This window comes from Cyprinodon tularosa, unplaced genomic scaffold (assembly GCF_016077235.1).
Source record: "Cyprinodon tularosa strain WSP-4 unplaced genomic scaffold, ASM1607723v1 ctg244, whole genome shotgun sequence".
Classification (NCBI taxonomy): Eukaryota; Metazoa; Chordata; class Actinopteri; order Cyprinodontiformes; family Cyprinodontidae; genus Cyprinodon; species Cyprinodon tularosa.
Genome location: NW_024038906.1, coordinates 505,081 through 517,801, shown reverse-complemented (window position 1 = coordinate 517,801; position 12,721 = coordinate 505,081). Strand labels below are relative to the sequence as shown.

Here is a 12,721-nt window from a genome sequence, read left to right as displayed (position 1 = left end):
GGCAAACTAGTTCAAGTGCATTACCGCCACCAACTGATCAGGAGTTAAACAAGGAAACAGGAAACAAGACTCACCCCCCAAAAAAACATAAAATAAAATAATGAAATAAATTAATGATACTTTTCCAAACTGTTTAATTTAACCCAGCATAATAAATACTTAATCTACGACGGAGTATTAGGGCGAGGCCCTAATATTACGAGAATAAAGTCGTAACATTACGAGAATAAAGTCGTAACATTACGAGAACAAAGTTATAATATTACGAGAATAAAGTCGTAACATTACGAGAATAAAGTCGTAATACTAAGAGAATAAAGTCGTAAAATTACAAGAATGAAGTTGTAACATCACGAGAATAAAGTCGTAACATTACGAGAACAAAGTTATAATATTACGAGAATAAAGTCGTAACATTACGAGAATAAAGTCGTAATACTAAGAGAATAAAGTCGTAAAATTACAAGAATGAAGTCGTAACATCACGAGAATAAAGTCATAACATTACGAGAATAAAGTCGTAATACTAAGAGAATAAAGTCGTAACATTACGAGAATAAAGTCGTAACATTACGAAAATAAAGTTGTAACATTACGAGAATAAAGTCGTAATACTAAGAGAATAAAGTCGTAACATTACGACAATAAAGTTATAATATTACGAGTGTCATGGTGTTCTAAGAGATCTGACCCACATGCAGAAAACCACTTAGAGGAACCAGAGTAAAAGTTCAACAGGTTTATCGAGGATTTCATATGGGTTGGATTCAGGGAAACTCAGAGAGCTGTTGAACCGGAACTGGAAGCGAGAAGGGAAGTTCACAGGGGTTAGTTCAGGGTCCGTGGGAACTTTGAACGACGTCTTGCAAAAACAAAGATAAACGGGACTCACGATTGCGGAAAAAGGTTTCTTCCTAGAATCCAGTCGGTGTGGGTTTTACCAGGGATAGAGGGGCCCGTTGGAGGGCGGACAGGTTTTGGTTTGGTTGATTCCTGAGGAGCAATGGAACAGACTGCCACTTAGATTTCCAGGAGAACTAGAATGGGACGTGTGGAGAATTATCCCCTGCTCAGTGTGAAGCTCAAACAATCCTTCCAGGGGGGGGAGGCCAAACATCCAGTATGCAGGATGACTTCCTGCCGAAAGGCAAGAGACAAAAACCATGTTAGACTCAGAGAAACAAAGACTCAGCTAAACTCAGCTTGGCTAGAGTACCCAAAACTGGCAAACACTCTGGCGTTGAAGTAGTGACAGTCCACCGCTTAAGAAGTCCTCAGTAATGAGCCAACCAGCCGCAGGTGTGAGGGAGGACCAATGAGAACAGGGCGCCACCTGGTGGTGGAGGGGGAAAACACAAAAACACAACCCACACAGCCTGGATTCCTAACAACGACAATAAAGTCGTAACAGTACGAGAATAAAGTCGCAATACTAAGAGAATAAAGTCGTAACCAGTGATGGGACTAACGGCGTTGAAAGTAACGGCGTTACTAACGCTGTTACCTTGTTTTAGTAACGAATAATCTAACTAATTACTTTGACTGTAACTATAACGCAGATACTATTGCAGACGTTATTGCGCGTTACTCAGGTCGCACAATGAACCTTTTTTCATGATAGGACTTATGCGCGCCTTGTCATGAGAGAGGGGAGGATGAGAATGGCTGATGTATAGTGAGATTCCGTCTGTCAGTTGGGTAGGTGGGTGTTTCCGCTGGCGGGTGTTAACGTACAGCACTCACAGAGAGATGGAGAGTGAGGAGGACTCCAGCAGCAAAACAGCGTTTTCCAGATGGAAATACCGGTGTTATGTCGAGTTGTGTTTCCCCATCAGATACGGTTTCCCCTGCATCTCCGCACAGCGCAGGTGGCACGATTCACCGCGCAAGCGCCAGGAAACGCGCATGCTCGCTAAAGGCGCGCAACAGTCGCCCTGTGCTCACGCCACAGGAGAACTATGGAGAGCGTGAATGATAAAATGATAGCCTAGATGGAGAAATGGGAGAAATCTGGATGGATGGATGGATGGATGGATGGATGGATGGATGGATGGATGGATGGATGGATGGATGGATGGATGGATGGATGGATGGATGGATGGATGGATGGATGGTAATTGATGATGTTACGGGGTTGGGATAAAACACAATGTTCTGCTTCTATAACAGTATTGGTATTTATTTCATATTAGAAAACAAACATTAACTACTCAATGGAGTTTTTCTAGTCCAAAAATCATGACAAGCATTACAAAAATAAACTCACAAGAAAATGCTACTAATTATTGTAAGCTGTAAAAACACATGTGATTGGTTTATGATAACTAATGGCCACAACAATCTTACATTTAACCACTATGTTGGAAAAAAACAGACTCTGCATCACACTGATAACACCAAACAAAAAAAAAAATACTGCATATTTGCACCATATATATTAATGCTCTGAACTTCCATACCAATGCATTTTTTGCACCGTGTTTTTTCTCCCACACTTTATATCTGATCACTGCTGCACTTTATAGAATGGACATTTTCATTTCCTGTCTGAAAAGCTGTACTAAACAAAGTGTCGTTTTTGAATAAACTCCATGTATAAAAAATGACAATAACAGTTGTCTATGTCTAAGATATGTTAACACATATATGTGAAATTACAATAAAATCAATGAATTCTTTAAAATAAAAACTTTTTTTCATGTGATGCTGGTTCTTCCTTACTTTTATGGAATTATATTGTTTTTTAAGACCCTTTAGTGCCAATTAAATTACTATTAAGGACTGGATTTGGCCCATGGGCCTTAACTTTGACACATGGTGTGATGAGGTCATTTAAACGGAGAACTATCTTGAAAGCCTACTCTTTGGTTGAAAATTTCAAATTAAAACATCATTGCATGGGGTGGGGTGATGGCATGTGTTTTTACTACAAACACAGTCATTACTTAATGTTCCTGCTGCTTCTCTAATTTTCTATTTTAACCCATAATCCAAATAACTGAATTATTTATTATGCCTGAATTTGACATTCAATATAAACTGGAAAAAGTTGCATTTCCTGTGAAAATGCAGTTCGAATGCTGTATGCTAAACTTTAAGCTGTAAAGTTAAAATGGCAGAAACAAGCTGAAAATTAAAGCAAAAACTGCTATAAATGTATGAAATGGGAGAAAACAAAAATGCTTAATTACTTTGCTAAAAATAGTGGAAACCAACAGCAGAAACATGGCGTTAAATAGCAGCAAACAGAAAAAAAATAATGCCTGTCCAGAAAGAGAGCAGAATCAAATCCAAATTGAAAAAAAAATATAAAATAAGCTGAAATTTAATAAAATAGCAGAAACAGGAAAATAAATAATAATAAAAAAAGACTTGAATCGTATCTGATTGAAATAAAAGGAGTAGCTTAAAGATAGGAAGTAAAATGTTGAAGAAGATGGTACGGAATAAGTATTAAAGTGTGAAATCATATGTGGAAATGAAAAGACGTGGCAAAAACATTTAAAATGAATTAAAATGTGTCATTTGATCAGCATCCTTAGAAGCTTGACAATTGACAAACCTATGTGCAAGCCTGACCATGAGAAGCAGAGGAAGGACACAGAGAGAAGCTTATAGATAGACAGCTAATAAGCAGAATTTATTCTAAAACTAGTTCCAAAGAAAGATATAAAAAAGAGGCAAATTTCATGAAATGATGAACTTCTTCTTCTGAGACTTTATGGCCGTTGACAAACTAGTTTAAGTGCACTACTGCCACCAACTGATAAGGAGTAAAACAAGGAAACGGGAAAGAAGACTCACCCGAAGAAAATAAATAAATAATAAAAAAATTTATATTTTCCAAACTGTTTAACTGAATCCAACATAATAAATACTTAATCACATTTTTTCTAATTTATCTTTAAGTTATCATCACTCTGCCAGTTTCTGATGATCCTATCAGTTTTCCCATCATGCTTTCAACCATTTCCCAGTTTAAATCTCTAACTTCAAGATACTTTTCTGCAGCTTTCACTATTATTTTGATTTTGTTTCGGTTTGCCTTGTCGTCTGAGCACTACAATTGATCATTTCAACCATGAAAAGAACCAAATCTTTCTTCTTTACAATCCATGAATCTTCAATTTTGGGACGCTGCTCCAGAGGTTTTGAATTTGCTATGTGTTGAAGTGTTTTTAGGGATTTTCTGACTGGGATGGGATCCTTTTTGCTGCTTCAGCATACGTTATTCCAAGCTCAGATTTCACTTTTCTAATTTCTTCCGATATTTTACTCACTTCACACCCGGGATATGCAGCAGTATGTTCTCCACCACAGTCACAGCATTTAATCTTAGCTTCTTTCCCATATTTTCCATATTCATGCTCTCCAGCACACCTTCCACATCGCTGTTTTGCTTTGCATACTGCTGCGATATGACCAAATTTTTGGCATTTGAAGCATCTCAGAGGTGGAGGATTGTATATTTTGACATTGTAGCTCATATAACCAATGAAAACCTTACAGGGTAATTGCTTTTCTTCAAATTTAATCAACACAGATAAGCTGTCACACATTTCTCAGTTTCTTGTTGTTTTTAACCATTTCACTTCTTTTACTTTTGCACCACTTATGTTTTCTAGAATCTGCTTTTCAGAAACTTTTAATGGAGCTCCTTCAATGACTCCCATGCTAATCCTTTAGTTCTCCAACAAGCTGCACTGAACTCTTTTCCCCTCAATCTTGTTAATTCTTATAGCTTTGCCTTGCTGAGCGCTGTCTCTGCAGTTTATTAATAGCTCTCCACTAGAGAGTATTCTGGCTTTTCGGAGTTCTTCAAGTTTATTTATCGATTTTGTTAACTGAACCAGATTCCAATCTGTAAAATAGTCTGTCTGATTAACTAGTTTGAATATGACTTTGTACTAATTTTGTTTTCCTGTGGAATTTCTAGATTGTTTATCACTTGATTGTTCTGAACTGGACTCCCTGCTGCTGCAGTTCCACGTATCCCTGCTTAATAAATGGGAAAGTTGTTCCTAAACAAATGGTCATAAGTCTGGCATAATATATCGTATCGATATCCTTCTTGCACCGTTTAATTCAGGACGGATAGGGGAACAAAGCCCAATCAGTATAACCAGCAATACTTCTAACTGTATCATTTATCTGGACATATCTAGTTGAAATATAACCCATAGGGAAAGCCAAGTTCTCAGAAACAGACCCTATTATTATGAAAATGTTGACTTTTTTTTGTTTTTTTTTTTTTACAGTGTCCTGTATGGCAATGTGGCAATAATAATAATTGTCTTGAGGTCAAAAAAGAGCCCAACAGGTTTTGCTTTCACAAGTGGAGCAGTACGGCTATCGCAATAGTGTTCCACTTAATTTATGCATGTAAATACCTTTATTATAATTCATGCAGGGAGTAGTACAGATTATATGGACACTGCAATGTAAGTAGAACAGGAAAGGAGAAAAAAAAGGAGAAAAGATGAAAGAAAGAGGAGATAAAAGGGAGACAATGATAAAACATTTTCAGTCTGCTTCATCACCTGCAAAGAGATGTAAAAAGAACAGCACAACCAATGGATATAGTATAAGAGATGCAATAAAGTAGCACCTTGATACTATTATTTAATTACTATTACTATTATTTAATCTGAAAAAAAGTTGACGAATGTAAAGAATATGAAGAAATTAGTCTTGCCTTCAAATTAAAAACCAAAAAAATCTTGACCTACACTTTAAGTACAGTTTTGCTTTTTTATTCAATTAACACACTATTTAAAACTTAAAGGTTAAACATAGCAGTACTTCGTGCTGTAAACATGGCTTCAACAAAGACAATTACTTGAGCTTTTATTTTGAAGTACCGAGTGTTGTTTATGTCGCCCATCCACCGGAAGCTGTGTGACTCGTGCCGCTGCAGCGTCGCGCTTTCCTGTTTACGAGCGGGAAGAGCGAACGGAGCTGCACCGTGCAGACCTCAGGGGCTCAGAACCGCATGAACGTTTGTTTTTAACCGTCTATTAGAGCTCCAGGCTACATGTTTTAATGAACCGTTGCACACTGTGGGGAGTTGTAGATAGGTTTTAGGTTGAGCACTTAGAAATAAAAGGTGTATTTTGGAACGGAGCGGGACAGATGGAGGATCCTCCTGCAGATTCTAGCGGCGGTGCAGCAGCGACAGCAGCCGCCGCGGAGGACCAGGGCCCCGCGGCACAGGTGGCGGACATGCGCTGGTCGAGCGCGGGTCTTCCGCTCCGGCTTCTGGAGTGGAAAGTAAAGCCGGGGACTCTGGTTAACGTGGACTCGGTTCTCGCGTTATGTGCTCCCGTAGCCCAGGATAAGGAGACGGGGGCTGCCGTTAGGCTGGCGGAGAAGAAGGTGAAATCGGACCGTTCTGGAGTAGTGAAGGAGTTATGCTGTCAACCCGGACAAATCATTCCTCCCGGGTGAGTCAATGATTCCACAGGCTAATTTTAGCTCATGTTAGCTGAGCTGCATGGAACGGCTTCAGGCAGCTTGTCAGTTACACCTACCGATAACACGGCTTTTAGCTAAAGGCTAATGATGCTAGCAGTTGTACCCTGGCTTCCACTGTCAAGGTAAAGCGTCTTCTGAGCGGACCCTTCAAAGTAAAAGCTACACATATCAGTACAAATGTATCCCCTTTCTAATAGGCGTTTAGATTACCTTTTAAAAGATAAAAAGATTTGATTAGAGCATACTATATGTAAATAATCTACTTTTGGGCTCGTTCTAACTTGAATTGATGTTAAAAGAATTTAGATAATTTTATTTTGAAAACCAAATCCCATGTAGCGAGATCTCGCGTTGTTTGGGCTCTACTTAAAGCGTGCAGCAACTGAGCAGGTTGACAAGTGGGAGATAAGTTTATGTCCAAGCGGTCAGACTCAGGCAGGACACTTCCCGCCATTTAAGTGTGTTTTATTTTATACGAAATCAGTTAGAATCTTGTCAAGCAAAGAAAGGAGAGGAAAATGAATACGAGAAAGATTTGTGGAGGGAAGGCTACAGCTATGGGCCAAGATCAGCAGTTAAAGCAGTTAGAGCTGCAGCTAACGGTTATTTTTGTAATCGATTTATAGATTAATTATAAAAATTTTTTGGATCAATGGATTAATAATCGGATAGAAAAAAGTTCCTTGAAGAATAAACACAGGATTATGTATGTTCTGTTTATATATATATATATATATATATATATATATATATATATATATATATATATATATATATATATATATATATATATATATATATATATATATATTTTACAGTATCTGCATTATTTCTCCTTATAGTAGGTCCCTCTTTCAGCTGATGGACTGTTATGCTCCAGTTGAAGGTTAAATTAGTTTCAGTCATCAATTAATCATGATTATTTCAGCTCTACTATCCATCATCTTATGATAAAAGATCCAAGTTAGACCAAATGCTGCTGAGAAGTGGGGAGCTTAATATCAAGCTGTTAAAGGTTCAAATTCACAATCAGGAGAAAAAAAGATCCTGAACAAGCTGCTGAAGTTTGAGAAGCTGGCAGCTTGTGCAAAAACGTCCATTTAATGGAACCAGTGAGACAAAGCAGTTTATTTATTTTAATTTAAACTCTTTTTAAATATAATTTTTATGCTGGTGAAGATTCTCAGTCATCCAGGTCATAGTTATTCCAAAAAAGTAAAAAAAACAACTTTGTTTCCAAGTTTGAATATGTTTTGCTTCCCATCCAGGCAGCTTTTTAATTCAAAAATCAAAAAGCTTCCTGGATTAACTTATTTGGAACATATAATGTGTAATCATTTCAAAACAAACCTTCACTCCAACTATTTTACTGATGACCAATGTCAAATATAGTGCAGTTAAATATTCATCTGTGCTTTGGAGACATTGGTATAATTGCCTCCTGAAGGAGTAGGCACCTTCACTGTTGTACTTATAGTCTTTTTTTGTTCTTAGTGTATCTGTTTTCTTTTAATGTATATTGGACCTTGAGTCTGTAATAAAATCAATCTATTGAGCATGGAGGTGAAGGTATGATGGTCTGGGCTCCCAGAGGAAATGATTGTAATCAGAGTTTTTGAAAGTAATACATTTCATATTTTATTATGAAACGAAAATAAGAAAAATAAATTGTTAATTGGATTTGGTAAGGAAAAATACCAAATATTTTTTTTATTTATTTCCATTTATAAAACTCTTTGCTTCCAATAATAATGGAGCAAGAGTCCTTCCGTAGTTTTTATGTGACCAGGATTGTTTTCAGCAGCCATGTTTCTGGATCCTTAATGCAGATTTATCGCTGAATCGCCGTCACTAAGTGGTTAACTTTTACTGTCCATTAAGTCCTGAAGAAAGAAAGCCCTGTAATAAATCAAGCTTTAAACGATCTGTAGATATGGCTGCTGTTAGATGACTAAACAACTTTATTGTTTTAACTGATTTCTTCTTGTGTCCTCAGAGGCGTCATCGTCAGAATGGCAGAATGCAGCCATCCCATCGTCATGAAGGGTTTGTGCGCCGAGTGCGGCCAGGATCTAACTCAGTAAGCCTCTCCTTCTTCTGCCGGTTCACTGCTGTATCCTAAAGCGTGATGAGCTGCTTCTGCAGACCAAACACAAAACTCAGGCTGGGGAGATGAAGCAGCTGCTGCAGTATGATGCCCTAGCAGTATCTGCTCCTTCTCATTGCAGACTGATTTAAAATCCCCTCATTTCTGTGTTTTACTGTGAATTTTTCCCATGTTTCACTGTTAAAAATTAAAGCCTTTGGGACTCGGTAACAAAACATTTTTCTCTTTAAGAATGACTGATTCCATGGATACATTTCTTGATACAAGTCTGAAATGTTTCAGTTAAAATATAAAAACAAAGGAGTAATAAGATAAAACAGGCAACAGGATTATAAATTAGAATGTTTAAAGTCTAACTCACCCCAAAATCCACTCTTTTTTTTGCATTTGAGATGTATAAAATGGAGCCTTTTCATATTTTAAATATATTTTCATGTTCAAATCGGTTTTATTTTAATTTTCCTTTACACTGACCAAAATCATCTCAATTTCTTACAACAACAGGGTTTCCGGGGGTCATTAAAAATCATTAAGTCCTTAAATTATAATTTTTTTTTAAATTAAGGCCTTAATTGGCAATAAAATTCATTAAATAAAACAGTTATTCTGCTTGTAGAAAACAAACAGTTGTTGTTGATACAATTTCAAAAAGTAGTGTAGCTTAATATGGCTAACTGCCCGAGCTAAAAGAGGCTAACCTGTTAGCTGCTTAGCACAGCTAGCTACTGCAATATACAATGGTTTAACAGTTACTTTGTTGACCAGAAACAGATTTTTTTATTGATCAGGTAAAACTTCATCGGTCATTAGACACGCTAATGGACGCTGTGTTATTATTGTTGTCTTGGGAACCACTATGTTTTACATCATGTGGCGACATTTAGCCAATCATTTAGTGTAACGTCACTGGCAATTGAAGGACCCGAGCAGATCTGGTATCTACAACCGTACATGTTTGAGCCCTTGCGACGCACCGCTGCCAGTTCTGTTAGCTCTACGCCTGCTGAAGACACAGATGTCCATTCCTGTGAACACTGGGACGGAACTCAGTGGGAAAGGAAATGATTCTTATTTCAACCGTTTAATATATTAGCTGCGATATATAAATCAAGATGCTATGACCGAAAAAATTTGATTGACAGATGACCGTTGCTATATGATTGGCTGAATTTAGGTGCTCAGGCTGACGTATAACTAACTGGGCTGAATAAAATAACGGAAAAGAAACACAGATTTTAAGACAGGATATTTTTTAGAAATAGAAATTTAAACTTAAAAAAGTGTCCCGCATACGCAGTAGAGGACGCAATGACATCACAGGCCAGCGTACTCTGTGTTTACGGAAGTAAACACGGATGGTAGTGCCGGAGCGCATCTAGCGATCTTTCCCAACCTTAAAAATGAAATCTTTTCAAGATGGTTAAACATAAATACTGCTCTCCCCATCATCCTCCGCCATGGTTGCTGTTATTCTTCCCACTTCTGCGTAGCAAAACGCAGAATAGGGACCTTAGTTGAGTGTTAATGGCGTTCAGGTCGGATAAAGGGGCCGTTCAGACACAGGTCCCATTTGAAAAGATCAGATTGAATCGTTTTCAGGGCCACATAGCCAAGTGGCCTTGGTCACATGAAAAAAAATTGGATGTCGGTTGTTCAGACTTCCATGAAAAGATCGGACACAGGATGCATATGAGCAAAAATATTGGATTTTGGTCACTTCAGGCTGCTGTGTGAATATGGCTTAAGGTTCAGACGTATCTGCATCGTGTAACACTGCAAAACATTTTAGTAAGTTAATCTTTTCTGGAAATCACAATATTTTCTCTTAATTTGATTAATGGAAAACATTTGTCAGTGGATTAAAAGATGATTTGTTGACAATAAAGAAATTAATAAGATAAAAAAAACAACCTTATTATCTTATTTTAATAATAATATCATTGATATCATCTCATCTTGAGGGCCTGCCTATACTAAGACCAATTACATATTTTTCCAGGAAAATTGCACTTATTTTCTATCAGTTTCTGCAGCTTTCTAACTAACTCTAACTTTCGATCTGTTTTGCTAACTGCTGGGCAGCAAAACGCTATGAGAGATTTGATGGAAAATGACACCCATGTCTCATCTAATCTGCATTGGTCCTTCCCACCAGAGTCACATTCCAATAGCTGAGGAGTCGCAGATTAGTGGACCAGGGTCCAGATCCGGACCCACCTGCTGGCTAATCTGGACCCAACCAGGTTTAAAAGATATAGAAATTACAGCATGTTGTCCGACGACAGTGTCTAACTTCGCTTGCGCCGCTTCTCCTGTTAATACGGTAAAGCCCTCCAGAGCGTCCGGCACCAGGCTACACGTGATACAGATTATCCAATGAGCTGCTGTCAGTCTGGGTTGCTGCTGCTGCTACTTTTAGACACAGCAGGATAACCTCCTCCTTTTTCTCTTCAATGGGAACGAAGGAGAAGAAGATGAGAAAAAGAGAGCAGAGAAAGTGTGGACTGCTGGAAGAACTATGGTGAACTGGTGAAAGAAAAGTGAAATGGTGCTCAAAGATGACTCTGCACATTTAGAGGATGTTTGGCTCAACCTGCTGCTGTGAAGCAGGATTCTCCACCATGAACAGAATCAAAAATAAATCTGGATCCAGGCTCAGAATGAGCACCTTGATATGTGCTTTAGAATGACTTAGTCTCCATTCAAACCCAGGTTTAAAGCCTTGCAGGGCAGCATAAAGCCCACTGCTCTCATTAAAACATAAAAAAAAGAAATGGCCAGTTCAGGTGTTTTATAAAATATGTGAATCAGGAAATTGTCTGTATACCAAACTGAACGACTGTTGTTTTCTACTTCAAAAACACTTTAGATTTTCTTTTTTTTTTTATATTTTTTGATTTAAATGTATAACATGAATGCATTAAAACCTGCTTTTTATTTCAGTGTTCTGTTAAAAGTAACGCCAAAAAGTCAGATTATAATTAAGAGTTTCTGTGGACCTTTACTGGCTGATGATCTTTTTTATTCGGACCCCGCTGATTTTTTTTTTATTTGTTTCCCTTACAATAGATCAAAAATCTGATTCAGGACCAGATATGAATGAGACTCAAATGGGGACTTAAAAAAAAGAAATAAATAAAAACAGACATGGACAGATCTGAGTGTCCTGACTTGATTTAAACTGCCTGATCTGATCACTGGAACCTCCTTAAAAAAGAAAATAAATGATCTGATTCGGGTCACATGTTCCTGCAGTGTTAACCGGGCCTTCGTCAGCTGGGAGTTTGGAGCCTCCAGTGACGACTTAAAGGGGTTGAAGTCATGTTGATGATTTTGTGCTGCTGGATCAACCTGCAGAAAAATAAAAAAGCTAAACTTTACAGGAAATGAGTTAATGAATTCTGAGTTGGTGGATCTGTTCAGTCAGGACGTTCAAGGACCCGAGCGATGCAAACAGCCAGAACTCCTACTCCTTTTCTTTCCCTTTCAGGCTCCAGGGGACGAACGGCAACCAGCAGAGTCCCATCTCCACAGCAACCGTCTCCATGGTGCACAGCGTCCCTGAGCTGATGGTCAGCTCCGAGGTGAGTCACACCACAGCTGTAGAACGGCGGTTCGGCCCGTTTTGCTCCCAGGTTCATCATGCAACAAAGGAGTAAAGGAAACGCAGGCTTTGTTTCCAAGTCTGAAGACGTTTCGCTTCCCATCCAGGAAGGTTTTTCAATTCAAAATGTCAGGAATTGCGTTGAGTTCAAGGTTTTGTACAGTAGCCCAACAAAAACTTGCTTTTGTTTTGAAAACATGCAAATTGAAAAGTCCAGTAGATTGTAATTTTCTTCTTTTGGAATGACTATGACCTGGATGACTGAGAATCTTCACCAGTGAAACGCAGGCTGCTCAGAGGAAAGCGGCATGTTTGTTCTGCGGTTTGACGTTTCTCTCTCTCTCTCTCTTTCCAAAGCAAGCCAAGCAGCTGGCCCAGGAGGACCAGCAGAGGCTGCACCGGAACAAGAAGCTGGTCCTCATGGTGGATCTGGACCAGACCCTGATCCACACCACTGAGCAGCACTGCCAGCGCATGTCCAATAGGGTGCCGTCCCCGTCTCGCATTGGAATCCTGCGCCCTCTCTCCCCCTTAGG

General features: G+C 38.5%; 1 protein-coding gene across 1 annotated transcript in view; it reads left to right on the top strand.

Moving 5' to 3' along the window:
- Positions 1–5,914: 5,914 nt before the first annotated feature.
- The window catches only part of ctdp1 (CTD (carboxy-terminal domain, RNA polymerase II, polypeptide A) phosphatase, subunit 1), a 99,335-nt gene continuing 92,528 nt past the window's right edge, over positions 5,915–12,721 (top strand). Inside the window, exons 1-4 of the mRNA XM_038287738.1 lie at positions 5,915–6,443; positions 8,471–8,554; positions 12,072–12,165; positions 12,543–12,671. Coding sequence (XP_038143666.1) covers positions 6,133–6,443; positions 8,471–8,554; positions 12,072–12,165; positions 12,543–12,671 — 618 coding nt within the window. The 5' untranslated portion in view covers positions 5,915–6,132. The remainder of the gene's footprint in view (positions 6,444–8,470; positions 8,555–12,071; positions 12,166–12,542; positions 12,672–12,721) is intronic.